This window comes from Calliphora vicina, chromosome 1 (genome assembly GCF_958450345.1).
Source record: "Calliphora vicina chromosome 1, idCalVici1.1, whole genome shotgun sequence".
Classification (NCBI taxonomy): domain Eukaryota; kingdom Metazoa; phylum Arthropoda; class Insecta; order Diptera; family Calliphoridae; genus Calliphora; species Calliphora vicina.
Genome location: NC_088780.1, coordinates 167,339,202 through 167,356,841, shown reverse-complemented (window position 1 = coordinate 167,356,841; position 17,640 = coordinate 167,339,202). Strand labels below are relative to the sequence as shown.

Genomic DNA, 17,640 nt, shown 5'->3' with positions numbered 1-17,640 from the left:
TTTATTTACAACAACAAATTGGACACACACATAGCTTTGTTTACATTTTAGCTTAAGGTTCACATGTACACGTTTTTGCATATGTGTTAGTAACATCTTTAAACGCTTATAACTCCTAAAAAACTGAACCGATTTCAATAAAATATATATTCTGCACTTCTGTGAATAAATTCCTTTAAAATGGTATATTTCTTGCCAAAATTGAATGTATATTGTGAGCATAAAAGGGGTCTAAAGAAATCAACTTGCCTATTAATATTATGATATATGTATGTATGTTAAGAATTTTTCAATCTCAGTCCTTAAATTATTTTTTTTTGGGATGTGGACATTTTAGAAAAAGAACATATTTATTACCATAACTTTGATGACTGTTTTGTAGTTCAATACTTTGCCAGTACCATAACTTTGCAAACAAACGAAGCCTTTCTTTAAGTCTAATTAGGCGAAAGTGGTATCACTCCAAAAATGTCCGTCGAAATTGAGTTCATTCATCTACAAATAATTTTAAAATTGGCAACACTTTAATGCTGCCATTTATGAATTCAACACTATTAATTTATATTTTTTTTTTAAATTTTTTTACTAAATACAAGTAGTCGTGCATAAAATACTAAAATAAATCATTAAACATTATTTAATGATTAAGTCATACATACCGATTTGTAATGCACTAAAACAAATAGCAGCCAATATTCGTACAAAAATGAAAAATTCATACAAATAAACATTTATTTTATTTCTATTCTCTTACATGCATACAATGTATTGATATAAGTTTTCGATAAATTATCAATCAATATTGTAAAAATGCACTCGCTCACTGTAAGTAATAATACTATAAAACCGAAACAAACAAACAAACAAACCAAAAATTGGCAATTATTCAAAATAAAGTGTATTATAAACGACGTATGTAGCTAAATTAATTAAAATTATTACGAGAGACTCGTACGGCATTTCATATGGATTTCCCTTAAGTTGGAAATAGTAAAATGAAAGCGTTTTTATGTCTAAATTTAAAACTGTAAGAAGGAGACTGGCAGCTCAATTATTTACTGTGTTCAGCTCAGTAAAAATGCCCGCAATTAATCTTCTTCTTAATGTAGGAAGCCATTTTTGAAAACTATGCTGATTGTTATTTGCATATATTTACTTACTTACTTAATTTAACGTTAAGCAATTAACAATACATATTGGAATTTGTGTCTGGCATTCTGTCATTTCAGAGTCTGTCGTGTTAGTCAGTCTGTTGAGTTACTAAATGCATTTAAACAGCAACAATATTAAATGCGCCAGCCAGCCAACCAAACAAACAACCAACCAAGCCAAAGTGAATGAAGTGTGCACGTGTCATGCATAATTGTTCAACAATTCAATTCTCGACTTAATGCAACGCCACACAACGCAACACCACACCACGCAACTTAATTCATTACAATTCTCAGACTTTATATTGAAATGCGTCAATATGTAGTTAGATTGTCATCAACATACAGCCTCGTACATACATGTATTTTCTTACTGTCACTGGACTGACTTGACTGACTGTCTTGCTGTCTAACTGTTCCTGTATCTTTCCACCTGCTTTCGTATGCCACAGACTGATAGAATTAATTAACCAGTAACCATCAGCCATTAAGCTAAAGATTTTGTAGATATTGACCAAAGATGGTTTGTTTGTTGTTGGCTTCTTCTTGTCTGATTTAAGACAATTTAATTTTAATGCTTGAAGTTTCACTGTCTGTCCTTCAATTAAATTTGACAGATTTAGTGCGTAGACAATTTTAAAATTTTAAACGCTTGACGCTTGGTTTATTTCCATTCTTTTGTTTAGAATTTTACTTTTATTTCATTTAATTCTATGTTTGTAGTAATTTGCCGAGCACTTATTTTATTTTAATCTATATTTCAATGCCAAAATTATTCAGTTATGATTAGATCTTGGCCATATTGTTCTTTTACTGCTTTTTTTGATGGCTCACAAACAAAATGTTTTTGTGTTTATGCCGTAATAGAAGAGGTATTAGCTAATATTATTAAGGATATTCCTGAATCAAGGTAAAAATGTACCTGGACATTTGCGATTAATATGATTTTTGTTACACCTTACAGTCCTGAGCACTAATATAGTAATATATATTGTAGAAAATATACATTCCACTAGTTCATATATCAATAAAGATCAGTTAAACCTTTAAAATCAGTTTGCAGAGTTGTCATATATAAACATGTTGTGTGAGGTTATATACTTGGTCAATTTACAAAGTCTCTTATCAGTTATATTGTCCTAATATTTCATGACTCGGCTTTAACGACTTTTAGGCGTTCGGCGCAGGTCTCTGCTCTTTGGTTACGATAACACAATAAACATAGCATACAGAGTAGTATTATTTTAGGAATTTTTTTGCTTGCAAGGCAATAACAACATTGTGAAATATTAGGACATTATGACAATATGACATGATAGGAGACCTTGTGAATTGACCAATTGTATTTCGAAATATTGTAAATTTGACATCAATGTCCTAAAAATTTTATATATTAGATTCGCACAAATTTCTTTACTTCATTTTTATGGAGTTCCAACACGGATTCGTACCTTTCATACAGTTCGTAATAACTGTTATAGAGTATGTTAAAACTGTTAAACATTTTTTTTTAAAACCATTAAACAATATTTTAAAACGGTGATACAGAAAACTGTTATACAAACATTTCAAACTGGCAAAATCAAAAGTCAGCTTTTTAAGACTGTTATACATTTCAATATCTTTATTCTAAATTTGTTCAAACCGTAATGCATTTTTTAAAGCTGTAGGGCTTTGAGCTTTTTTAGACGGTTATATACCTTAAAATCTGTAGGTCGTACAGTTGTTATATAATTTTATAAAACTGTTATATAAACTGTTAATAAACCCTTAATATTTGTGTTAGACTGTTATACAGTTGCCTAAAACCGTTATACCGTTGTCCATAACTGTCTAAAACTGTTATATGTTGTGTAAAACTGCTATAAAGTTTTCTAAAACTGTTATAAAGTTTGTTTGTTCCAAAACCCGATATTTATTCTTCAAAAACTTTTATATAACTGTTATATAGTCTTCCAAAACTGTCATACAGTCTTATTAAAATCGATCTGTCGTACAGTTGTTATATAATTTTCTAAAACTGTCATATAAACTATTTTATAGTTCTGTAAAACTGTTATACACTTGTCTAAAACGGTATAACTGTTGTCCAAAACTGTTATAAGTTGTCTAAAATCGTTATAAAGCTTTCTAAAACTGTTAGTTTGTTCTAAAATATCCAAAAGTGTTATTTAGTCTTCCTAAACATTTTTTATAATTGTTATATCGCCATCCAAAACTGTTATACAGCTTTCTAAATGTTATATTCACAAATACTATAAATTTTTCTAAGACTTATATACATGCATCTAAATAAAAAATCCAAACTCAGATCTTGAATTCGTTCAAACCGTAATACAATTTTTAAAAGAGCAGAGCCAATTTTTATCTTTTTTAAATTGTTATACATATGTATATCTTATTAAATATATCATAATTTTCCTAAACCATTATATAGTTGTTTGAAACAGTTTTACCCAACTGTTATACAGTTGTACACAACTGTTATACAGTTGTACATAACTGTTATATAGTTGTCTAAAACGGTTATATCAATGACTAAAATCGTTATAAAGTTCTCTCAAACTGTTATACAATTATTTAAAACTGTTATACAGTTGTCTGTAGTTTGTTTTAAAATATCCAAAAACTGATATATAGTCTTCTAAACTAAAGATAACTGTTATATATTATTCCGAAACTGTTATACAGCTTTCTAAATGCATTTAAGACTGTTATTAAAATCGGTCTGCCATACAGTTGGTACATAATTTTCTAAAACTGTTATAAACCATTATATAGTTGTGTAAAACTGTTATAAATTTGTCTGAAACTGTAATAAAGTTTTCTAATACTGTTAAAAAGTTAGTTTGTTCTAAAATATCCAAAAAACTGATATTTAGTATTTTTAAACTTTTTGATAACTGTTATATATTCTTTGGGAAATGTTATACAGCTTTCTAAATACATTTAAGACTGTTATTATTTTGTTTAAACTGTTATATAATTATCTAAAGTTTTCTAAAAGTGCTATAATGTTTTCTAGAATTGTAATTATACTCTTCACCTTCGTAAGAAGGGTATATATAAGTTTGTCATTCCGTTTGTAATTTCCACAATATAATTTTCCGACTCTATAAAGTATATGTATTCTGGATCCTTATAGATAGCAGAGTCGATTAAGCCACAATTCATACATCAATATCTCCGGAATTCTTCCGGCTCGGTTGCTATTTAAAATCGAGAAAATCGGTCCACAAATGTCTGAGATATAAGAAAAAAACCAGGACAACCTTGATTTTTGACCTATTTGTGACCTATATCTGGATTACTAAGTCATTAATATAGACATATGGATATCTAATGATAGATATTTCAAAGAGATATTTCAGCCTTATCGTGTAGGCGTTTCGTACTACATTGAAGATACACGTTGCATTTTATCTTTAATCTAGTATGAAACGTTCGATGGCGTAATAAGCCAACGTCTTACACGACAATTAGTAAGTAATTTTAAACCGTTAGAATTTAACTATTATACAGTTTTTTTGTTTACTTTATAACAAATGAAAAATCAGAGTGAATTTAACATTAAGTGAATACCCCTATTGGGTATTGTTCATCAGCAAATTAGAATTCATTACAGTACACAAATGGTAAAACGATTTGTATGCAAAACTTCATGTTGAAGAGGGTTTATTTATTTAGCAAAAAAAAAATACAATTGTTTATTTTTTTTCTCCATTTTTTATATTTATTTTCATTATTATGGCAGTTGCTGTAGTTATTTTTAACGTTATTTAACATATTAAATAGATGATAATATGTACTCAGTTGTTGTTGTTGGTTTTCTTAAAATATGTTGGAATTTTGTAATGCGTTAATATAACATCAATTATGGGTGTGCGACAACTTAAAAAAATAATCTTAAGTGTAATAGAAATTAAAATATACATATAACAACTAAGATAATAAATGTTTAAAATATTAATTTGTTATTTATTTTTTGCAGTATCCCGAGCTGAATCCCATGATCATGCGCAGATTTGGTGAACCCGGTGATGTAGAACGTGCCTTTGAATTAGTACACAAATCTCATGGTTTGGAACAAACACGCTTTTTAGCCAAGAAACATTGTATTGAAGCGATACGATTGGCCCAAGATATGACAGAGTCACCCTATCAGAAGGGTCTTCAGGTGGTTGCAGATTTAGTCATAAATCGCATGAAATAATATTTTTCAAAGCGTTTAAACTTATAAAATAATACTAATTATGTTTTTTTTTTTTAATATAATATAAAATTGAGAACTTATTTTTGGCCACACAAAAATACTTAATAATTACAAATTTATTAATAATAATTTATAAACTCCTTTTTTATATACACCACACACACCACAAACACACACACACATGATTGTAAAGAATAGCCAACAAATTTGAGAAAAAAATATCTAAAAAAAATTTAAATAAAACAAAAATCATAAATAATGAATCTAGTTAATAAGTCTTGTTGACATTGTAAATAATTTATAAAAAGAAACATATAAAATGATGTATAAAATCTAAAGAAAAACAAATCTTTGATAAGACAAAAAACAAACAAATTATATACAATTATTATACATTGTACATACAGTGAAACACAAAACAAAACAAATTTTATATGTACATAATATACAAACATATTTAAAAATACATACATAATAATATACACAAAATGAACAAATATTTACAATAAAACAATGTTTTCTTTTTTGTGAAAAAAATCTACAAAAAATAAAAATAAAAGTAGTCAATTTTTAAAGCCCAGTGTCCAGAAATTTCACTCACAATAACCGAATTAACCACTCACCCTACTACACAGTCATATTATCACATCCCCCAACTTAAATAAAACATAAAAACCACTTGTTCATTTTTCTTTTGTGTTCTTTTTTTGATAAGAAAATTTGAAAATAATAAAAAAAAACTTATTATTGATTGTTGTTAATAAAGTAAATTATACATTAAATAAAATAAAATAAATAAGATTATACAATTCAATAAATTGAAAAGATTTTTAAACATTTTGTTAAAGTTGTATGGATGTACTACGTACGTAATTTTATAGTCAATATTTCTAATTTGTTGCTCTTAAAACATTATTGTTTAATATTTGCAATTTATTTTGTTTAATTTTTTTTTTTGCAATACATTTTTAAATAAATTATTTAAATTTTATTATTTTTATTTGAAAATCTATCTATCTATCTATTTCTTTTTTTTTTTTTTCTTAAATTAAGCAAATTAAGACAAATTATCTATTGAAATTCTTATTATTTTGTAAATCAAGAAAAACTGAAAATGTTGTATAATTTAATAATTGATTTGATATTTTAATAAAGTAAAAACAAATTATATAAAAAAAGTACAAAAATAATTGGAAGATTTTTATTTATTAGCTAACTCTTTCCGTTAGAAGAATTTATTAGAATTTATTTAGAAAAATAATCTAGCAAAGAAAAAGTACGAGTAATAAATAACAAATTACACAAATAATTCAGAGATTTGTTTCGTATTTGGTTTTTACCGATACCGCGTTTTTTCATAACAAAAACCCGAAATCGAAAACTGACAATTACACTATGCTACACCAAAAATATACAAAATATATTGTATTGAAGCCCATAGAGTTCGCAAATACTTAGAGATTTTTTTAATCACTTCGTTTAGCACTTCTTTTATTAGCAAATGCATTAAAATTGCGATTTTCTTAAGAATACAAGAATTAATATTGTTTCTTTTATTAAAAACTAGTTGATCGCCTCGGCTTCGCCCGGTAGCATTTACTAATGTTAGTTCTTCAACCCACGCACACCAGCCTGTTCTTATTTATTTGCAAATAAAATATCTAAATTTGTACTGCATACTTTAGGGAGCTTTTTTATTACAGTTGAATTGACTCACAAAAAAAAGAATTTCCGAGTTTTACCCGGAATTTTTTAATTTTTTTTCTTTACAAACCATCTCCTGAAAATTTCGAATCGAATAAAAACAAGTAAGAAAGTATGGTCGGTCAAGCCCGACCATATAATACCCTACACCAAGTAAATGAGTAAAAATATTTTTCTTTTAAAATTTTAATAATTTTTATTTTTGAGTGATTTTCGGAAGTGGGCCTTATATGGGAGCTATGACCAATTATGGACCGATCACCATAAAATTAGGTCGTGTGATTTATGTCTATATTAAAGTTAACTATGTTGAATTTTGTGTGTATACCAACATTTTTAAGCGATTTATGCACGTTAAAGTGATTTTCGGAAGCGGGTCTATATGGGAGCTATGACTAATTATGGACCGATCGTAACAAAATTTAGTGACATGAATTTTGTATATATAAAACTTATTTGGAGCGAAATTTGTGTAGATACATAGATAAATTAAACATTTATGACCGATAAAGTCCAATTTCGAGGGGACATTTGTATGGGGGCTACGTGAAATAATGGACCGATTTCAGCCAGTTTCAATAGGCTTGGTCCTTGTGCCGAAAAAGTAATATGTACCAAATTTGATCGAAATATCTTCAAAATTGCGACCTGTACTCTGCGCACAAGGTTTACATGGACAGCCAGCCAGCCAGCCAGCCAACCAGACGGACGGACGGACGGACATCGTTTAATCGACTCAGAAAGTGATTCTAAGTCGATCGGTATACTTTAAGGTGGGTGTTAGACTAATATTTTTGGGCGTTACAAACATCTGCACAAACGCATAATACCCTCCCCACTATGGTGGTGTAGGGTATAAAAATCAGCCAAATCGCTCTAGCCGTGGGCCTTATATGGGAGCTATGACCAATTATGGACCGATCACCATAAAATTAGGTCGTGTGATTTATGTCTATATTAAAGTTAACTATGTTGAATTTTGTGTGTATACCAACATTTTTAAGCGATTTATGCACGTTAAAGTGATTTTCGGAAGCGGGTCTATATGGGAGCTATGACTAATTATGGACCGATCGTAACAAAATTTAGTGACATGAATTTTGTATATATAAAACTTATTTGGAGCGAAATTTGTGTAGATACATAGATAAATTAAACATTTATGACCGATAAAGTCCAATTTCGAGGGGACATTTGTATGGGGGCTACGTGAAATAATGGACCGATTTCAGCCAGTTTCAATAGGCTTGGTCCTTGTGCCGAAAAAGTAATATGTACCAAATTTGATCGAAATATCTTCAAAATTGCGACCTGTACTCTGCGCACAAGGTTTACATGGACAGCCAGCCAGCCAGCCAGCCAGCCAGCCAGCCAACCAGACGGACGGACGGACGGACATCGTTTAATCGACTCAGAAAGTGATTCTAAGTCGATCGGTATACTTTAAGGTGGGTGTTAGACTAATATTTTTGGGCGTTACAAACATCTGCACAAACGCATAATACCCTCCCCACTATGGTGGTGTAGGGTATAAAAATCAGCCAAATCGCTCTAGCCGTTCACGTAATGACATTACATACATAGACCATTTCATTTTTATTGACAAAACAATGGAATTTTTGAGAGAAAACAAAATTAAAAGATTTCTTTATTACGGCATTGACAAAACAATGGAAACTTAGGTATTGTTTTAACAAATATGGTCTAAACTTTGCAATAACTCAATATTTTGTTGGGTTTCCCTTATTTTTTATAACTGCTACACATCGACGATGCATTGAACCAATTAAAGAGTCAATTTTAATTTTCAATAATAGTTTGCCATTCATTTATAACCGCCTCCCATAAATCTTCCTTCCTGGTGTAATTTTGGGTCCTTATTTTACGATCTACAATTTCCCATAGATTTTCTATGGGATTGAGATCTGGCGATTGGGCAGGCCACTTCAAAACACGTACCTCGTTGGATTGTAACCACTCGGTAACAACCCTAGAGTTGTGTTTTGGGTCGTTGTCGTGTTGGAATCTAAAACTAGGGGCATATTTTCCTCAGCGTATGGATACATAACATCGTCTAATATGGTTCTGTATCCTATACCTGTCATGGTATCTTTTATAATATGAATTGGGCCCATACCTTGCCCTGAAAAACATCCCCATACCTTAATATTGCCACCGCCAAACTTTACAGTCTTATTTGTGTACTTTGGATCTAATCTTTTTCCCTTTGGTCGCCTTACAAATGTTCTCCCATCACTGCCCCTTAAATTGTATTTGGATTCGTCGGAAATGAGGACAGTATTCCATTTCTGTATCGACCAGTTTAAATGATCCCTGGCAAATTGTAGACGAGCAGAACGGTTCTTTTTAGAAATGAGTGGTTTTTTTACAGGACGATAGCAACCAAGACCGGCATCATTTGCCCTGCGACTAACTGTTCGGGTACTTATTTCTAATTTTAGGCTATTAACAACCTCTTGAGGAGTTATTTTTGGGAATTTATTGAACTCTCTCGCTATTAAATTATCTTGTCTAGGAGTAGTCTTACGAGGTCTTCCACCTAAATGTTGAGTTTTTACAGAACCGGTCTCACGAAATTTCTTTATAATTTTTGAAACTGCTGATTTATTTATTGAATATTTGTCACAGATACTTTTTTGTTTTAAACCAGCTTTAATCGTTAATTATTTTATTTTTTAAGTTTTCACAAATTTTAACTTTAGCCATTTACGTTAACTTTGAAAAAAAGCAATTATGCGAAAAACTTAGAAAAAGAAATTGTGAAAAATTACCAGAATTTAAAAATAAAATAAAATAACTGTAAACAGGATGCTTTTTACATCGTTCTTTTAAATATTATTTTCGTTTTACACTTCTTTCTTGCAGAAGTTTAAAAGTTTCCATTGTTTTGTCAGTAGCGAAATAGTGAATATTTTTAATTTTGTTCCCTTTTTTCAGAATATAATTAATTATGTTGTTTGTTTTTTCAGTTAATTTATATAAATAAAACTATACAAGTAAAATACTAAAAAAAAAATTTTTATTTTAAAAAAATATTTTAAATTTTGGGCTATTTGGAAAAGTTTCCATTGTCAACGACTGTATATATAGATAGATATACTACACCATTTCCAATTGTATTTCAGAAATTTTCAATTGAATTTTAGAAATTTCCAATCGAATTTCAGAAATTTTCAATTGTATTTCAGAATATTCCAATTATATTTCAGAACTTTCCATTTGTATTTCAGAATTTTCCAATTGTATTTTAGAAATTTCAATTGGTATTGCAATTAGAATGGAAATTTTTGAAATACAATTGAAATTTTCTGAAATTTTTCTGGTTTTGACAAATAGTTTTCTGTTTAAAAGACAATTAGTTTCAAAAGAAAATATTTATGATGCTTTGAAGTTAAGTTGCACATTTTAGAATACCGATATTTCACTAAAACGAAGTGATCGAGAAAAACTAAGACTATTTTTGTACTTCTGTACCATGAGTTAGGGCCTTTCTATATTAAGGTAACGATACAGTCTTTCGTATGAGAGGCAAGGCATATTTGAAAACCTTCCAATAAATAAATACAATAAGTAAATATTTAGCCCAATTATGAATAAAAAATTTGCGGGAGTTTTTCCCATTTTCAACATTGAATTTGAATAGGAATTTTTATTAGTAAACTAAATTATAAACAAACTAACATTTTAAAGTAATTCTAAAAGTATTGTTTCATGGATTAAATTTAATTTGAATTTATTTTTCGAATCAATCAGGTCACAATTGTTTTAAGAATGTTGGTTCATGATTCAACCGATACATTATTAAAGTATCAGAATATATTTAGTTACTGTATTAACAATAGGGTGAACGATTATTCGATTTTTTTCAAAACCCGGGTTTCGGTTTTTTTAATATGTCAGTATGTGAAAAAGAGGCTGTTTTCTTTTGTAAACACACAGATTAATTAAATTCAAATAGGCTACATAACCATCTAATATTTTATTTAATGATTAATTTGTTGTAAATTGAAATAATTTATTTATCCTATTCCGTGGATCGAGTTATTTGAAAAACGAACGATTTTCAAAAAAAAGTTATTGACAAATAGATGTTTTGGAAATCTTACGATTTTGTATATTAAGACAGGAGGTTAATTGTCGTATTCGTATACGAGCGAATACTTATACGAACGTTCGAGTTGTTGTATTTTTGGGATTCTCTTATTCGATATCGAATAAAATGTATAGAGTTTTTACCAGAACGCTGGTAACGAATGCGAGATTTAGTCCCCAGGTTTGTAAATCAGTGAATTTAATTTTTGTTTGATTAGGAATGTATTTGAAAATAAAAACATATTTGTAAAACTTACCGGTTATTGACAGTTAAAATTTCGAATAAAACCAATCCGATCTCCCTAATAAACTATAATAAATATAAACAGTATTTTAGCACGTTTTAAACATGCGTTGTTTGTATTTATATTTATGTTTGTTTTTATTTTATGTTTTATTAATAATACCAGTATCTCTCTGCCAGCACAAAATTATGCACAAGTATTTTGTTTGTATTGAAAAGTGGGCCAAATAAATATTCAACATTTAAAGAAAAAGTTGTGCAAGGACTCGCCCACCACTTTATGCTACAACATTTTATAAATTGTCGTAGTCATGTTTATGTTTTTTATGTTTCCGTTTGTTTTTGTATCAACTATGTATTTATTTGTTGTTTTTGTTTTGATTGGCAGAAATAAAAACTGAAGCAAATTCATTTTGACTTGAGTTTTTGTCATGTTTACAAAACATCAAAATGAAATTAATGTTTAGTTTTTGTTGCTGTTTCCTACTCCTATCATGTTCAAATTCAAATTCAAATTCAAATTCAAAATTTGATAAATGTTTGTGGGGAAACTGTATACTACATACATATGTATGTATGTTGCAAATTATATGCTAAATGTATTATGCAACTTTTTGGGAAATAATGGAGGTTAAAACACATACATATATCCTTTATTGGATTGGAGTATTTTTAAAATAAAATTTCAAAATCTCACATAAAAATTATAAAAAATATATATTTTTATACCCTTTACCTTCGTGAGAAGGGTATATATAAGTTTGTCATTCCGTTTGTAATTTCTACATTTTTCATTTCCGACCCTATAAAGTATATATATTCTGGATCCTTATAGATAGCGGAGTCGATTAAGCCATGTCCGTCTGCCTGTCCGTCTGTTGAAATCAATTTTCTGAAGACCCCAGATATCTTCGGGATCCAAATCTTCAATAATTCTGAATCCGCAAAATCGGTACACAAATGGCTGAGATATAAGGAAAAAACCAAGACAACCTCGATTTTTGACCTATATCTGGATTACTAAGACATTAATATAGACAATATCGATATCTAATGATAGATATTTCAAAGACTATAGTAAGTTGAACCTACAATGGGTCAAAATCGGAAAAAAAATTTTTAACTCGAATTTTTTTTTCACCAAAAAAAAATTGAAAAACCAAAAAAAAAAATTTAAAATTTAAAAAATAAAAATATTTAAAATAACAATCGAAACAATTTTTTTTCCAAAAAATAAAAAAAACATCTGGAAAAAAAATTTAATTTTGTTTACCTAAAAATATTTAAAATTTTGAAGTATAATTTGCTGAAGGGTATTTAAGATTCGGCACAGCTGAATATAGCACTCTTACTTGTTTTTTAATTCGTTTTGTTGTTGTATTTGATAAAACTCGAAACGAAAAAGGCTTTGAAATATTGTTTAAAATGATATTGATGCAATATTAAAAAAATGAATAAAACTAAGTTTAAAATCCTACTTTTAAACATGGTATAGAGGTATGAAAGAGTTCATACAAATGTACTTTTTTTGATACTATTTCATGATCAAAAGTACGGTGGTACTCCCGGGACAAATTTTCTTAAATAATTTTTATGAATAACATTCTTATCTATAAAAAATGTTGTGTATCGTCCCTATAGATGGAAACTTTCGATCACAAAAATTTATTTTTGAACCTTAACTCTTAAAAATTCGATAGTATGCTATCTATGGCCAATTAAAAGTTCTCCAGACTGTTTATCACTTTACAACAGTTACTCAGAATTTTTTTAATTTTTTATTTCATATTAAAGCTAATGGATCGTGGATTTAAATGTTCTTTCCTATAAATCCGTTTATCATCAACACAGTATATAGCCTAGAAAATCAATATTGAACAAAGGATATCTCAAAAAAGTTATCTTCAATTTTCCAAAGATTATTTACCTCAAATATGAAATTTAGAGATTTATTTGAAAAAATGGATTTACGTTTTGTTTATATTTTGGTACAATTTGTATAAACTTAATCCTTGAAAGTGATTTATTGTAATGTATTACTCAAAAAAACATTTTTATCGTAAAAACTATAAACTTGAATTTATCTCATTTCCATTTTTTGGCAATTTTTTTCTCATCTCAATAAACATTTTTACTGGAATTCAAGTTGAAAGCAAGTGTAATTCAAGCCTTGAATTATAGTCAAGCAATTGAATTACAGTTGTATTACACTTTATTTCAATAGCATTCTCCAGTAAAAAGGAAACATAAATTCAAGCCATATTTTTTTTTGTTTATAAGTATAAAAATATATAATTTTTCAAATATTTTTCAAGCTAAAACATAATTACATTTGAGGGGCTTAGAGCACAAGGGGTTCAAGTGACTAATGTTTAATAATGAGAAAAATGAGGTTAAAGTTAATTTACAATAAAAAAATGTTAGATGATAGATTTTAATCTAACACGATAAAAAATACCATATTTTACATATACAAATACCAAAAAATTACTTTTGAAGTGAGGAAAGTCGCACTTATACCCCTTGTGCTTTAATTTTTTTTTAAAGTTCTGAATTACCTAATACGAAAACCACATAGACTCAATTTGTTTTATTAATATTTTATTAAGAAAAGCTTTTATGGTTCTTTGATACATTTTTTAGTCGTCATAATCAAATTCCATGACATCATCAGGGTCATCTTCATCCTGACTTTGACTTTCGATTCTTTCCGAAATTTCTTCCATTCTATCGTGAGGAAGTGCTTTAAACCATTCATGGTAAATTGGTGGTATATAGCGATGAAGATCCTGTAGGTTCTTGAATTTCTGAAATATTATTGTTTTGGTGAAGTTTTCTTGCACATTCATAAGATTATCTTGGTATGAGATGATCAGATTCAGAAAATTCGTCAATACTATTTTCAGATTCACTTATTTTATGTATCAAAAATAATAAAAATCAACAATTATTAATATACTCGATTCTTTTTTGGGAAATGATCCACAAAGGTATTTCAAATAGGTGTTTTGATAACAAGTGATGGAATTAATCGCTAGATTTTAGCTGATCACTCATCTGAATTCAATAAATCAGTCCATGTGAAAAATGAATTTTAATATTTGCTTAGAGCGCAAAGGGTTTAATTGCTCATGTACCCCTTGTGCTCCAACCGAAACAGGTATTTTATTGACAAGTGCTAGAATTGGTCGCCATATCTTGCTAACGGATGAGAATCCCACATTCAACTCTTGTGCTATGAACTTCTCTGAGCTCCACCTACTAACTCCATATGTTAACTCAATTTGAGAAAAAAGGCACTTGAACCCCTTGTGCTCTAAGTCCCTTATTTGTATTCAAGTCAAATTCCAACAAAATGTTCAAGTACTTGAATTTTTGGGGGTTTGGTGCTTACTGTGATCAGTTTATTTTAGTTTATAATTTTTATGAAAACAAAATTTTCCAAAAATAATTTACTTAAGATGAGTTCAGAAAGACTATTGAAAGACTAATGCGTAGATCTTATATTGCCGGGCAGTGACAAAGAATATGACAAATGATCTCATCCTTTACTTCATCTGACAGCTTCTTCAGAAGTCATTATAGGGTAGACCAAGTCTCCTTGCATGTTTGCCAAATTTGCAAAGTCCGGTTCATGGTGGCTCAGAACTTAAAGTCTAACTTTTTGTTAACTCCGATTTCAAAATTTTTAATGCCATTCAATAGTAAATATATTGAAACTAAAGTAGTAAAAAAATTATATAAAAATATTGGCAATTGTGGGCGTGGTATACTGTTAAAGTCAAATATTTTATGTTATTTTATAAAAAATTTGATTTTTGTTATCGATAATGGGATGATTTTTTTTTTAATTTTTTTAGTCAGTGTCAAAAGGGATTAAACTTATTTTACTACCAGGAGAAATGCCAAAGTGTCCTCTTTAAGAACATATGTATGTACTTGTTGACCTTTTATGACCTCTTTGTTGAACACTTGTTCATATATAACTGGGGCAAAGTTCAAGTCGCAATTTTGAAGATGTTGTGATAAAATTTGGTACATACATTTTTTTCAGCACGAGGACGAAACTTATTGAAACTGGCTGAAATTTTATATAGGTATATACACAAATTTTGCACCAAATAAGTTTTGTATAAACTGAATATATGTTACCTAATATTATGATGATCGGTCCATAATTAGTCATAACTCCCATATAAGGCCCACTTCCAAAAATCCCTTTAATGAGCATTAATATCTTAAAAATACTGGTATAAACCTATAGTTCAACAAAAGTAAACTTCATATGGATATAGATCACGTAGCCTAATTTCATGGCGATCGGTCCATAAGAAGTCATAACTTTCGTATAAGGCCCGCTTCCGAAAAAACACTATAACGAGCATAAATATCTTAAAAATACAGGTATAAATATAAATTTCAACAGTAATAACTTCTCTATAGACATAAATCACAAGACCTAATTTCATGGCGATCGGTCCATAATTAGTCATAGCTCCCATATAATGGCCTCTTCCGAAAATCATTTTAATGAAATTAAAACTGGAGAAAAATTCAAGAAATTGCGTGTCCATCAAAAAAAATGCTAAAATATCTCTATCGGTACAAAAGTTACAGAGTTTTGGCTGATGAAAAACTATCCTGAGCCACATATCGGTTATCACCATCACTGCAGTGGGGCAGAATCAAAATATTGTTACGAAATTGTACTTGAATTCAGGTATAACGATTTTAAGGGCTGATTTAAATGTAGCATAATGCTTTCAAATAACGGTGCTGTAATAGCAAACTGTAACATATCTGTGGGCATTATTAAAAAAAAGCTTTCAGTTGACCATTGATCGTAAGTTTGTTTGAATTCGAATATTCAGTTAAAGAACATTGTAGAAAGTACACCACAGATGGCGTATGATCTAGAATATTCGAACTTTGACAATTAAAGAGCTTTCTAGATGGTAATGCAGTGTTATAAATAGTGGCAGAGGATGCAGTCGTTAGTGAGTTTATCAGAGACGCTTTTCGAATAAACATCAACTGAGTGCCTTAAAGTGTGTTGTGTTTTTCAAGTAAATTCATGTACATTATAAATTGTGTCTGTATTTCTGAGAAGTTATAAACGTGTATAAAAAACATTGAGTGGCTATTTAATTCTGTGGTTGTTGTACATTTTGAATAAATAAAGAGTTGTTACAATTTTTAAACTACTAAACGGCTTTTATTTGCAATCAAAAGTATCCGGTTTATTTAAAGGAAATAAACCAAACGTTTTGAAAAGGTTAAAACGTAACAATATTTTGGAAATAAATCTTGAATTTTCAACAGCATGTTCGAATTTCTCTACTACGTCCTGTTAGAAACTACTTATTTATTTTTAAAATTCTATCATTCTGCCCCACTGTGCACTGTATTATATAAACAGACAGAAGTGCTTAAATTTAACCCAATACCTGTTTCGTACATATAATAACTATGTCAAATATTTGCTTTGAATTTATGCTGCCAATCAAACTTTCAACTTGATATTGATGTTTTAACATTTTGTGTGTGTTTTTCGTTGTTGTTTAGTTTTCCTAATAGGGTCAGTATTATGGATAACAAGTTCTGGCAATAATAAATGGGCAAAAGTATTAAACTTTCCCTTGTTTTGTTTTTAGAGCTCCCCAATAAAATGCAGATTTTCAGCTAGAAACCAGATTCATTTATACCAGGTGTGTAATTGTGTTTGTTTAATTTTGGTATAAACAATTTGGGTGTTTATGAATAATAATTTTATCTACAAGGACATTGCATGCATGCATGTATTGTTAAGGAATTTGTTGTCGAAAAATCATGCAAAAAGAATGAACAAAATAAGCAAAATGTTATAATCTGTTGTCTATTGTTTTTTTTTTAATTTTGCCACTGCCAATAGTCTGTCTGTTTGTCTGTATATAAGAAAACCCCAACAATAACTACACGTGCTTTATATAAAAGGATTCATAACAAGGAACTAAATATTTACTGGCATTTTGCTCCTATGTTCCCTTAGCACCACCCAACAACTTCCTTCTGAGAATAAAGCGCGCGCATTACAAAATTTTTGTTATTTACCAGTTACCAACTGGTACCTACAAGGTGCCTTTAAACGGTTTTATGTCTGCTTTGAGGCGAACAAAAAAAAAATAAATAAAACAAAATCCTATAGTTTTCTTTTCGATGGAATTTAGTTTTTTGTT

At 29.1% G+C, this 17,640-nt stretch overlaps 1 protein-coding gene across 1 annotated transcript in view; it reads left to right on the top strand.

Moving 5' to 3' along the window:
* The window catches only part of qless (decaprenyl diphosphate synthase subunit 1 qless), a 78,813-nt gene extending 72,443 nt beyond the window's left edge, over positions 1-6,370 (top strand). The window contains exon 8 of the mRNA XM_065498098.1: positions 5,143-6,370. Coding sequence (XP_065354170.1) covers positions 5,143-5,364 — 222 coding nt within the window. The 3' untranslated portion in view covers positions 5,365-6,370. The remainder of the gene's footprint in view (positions 1-5,142) is intronic.
* Positions 6,371-17,640: the final 11,270 nt, after the last annotated feature.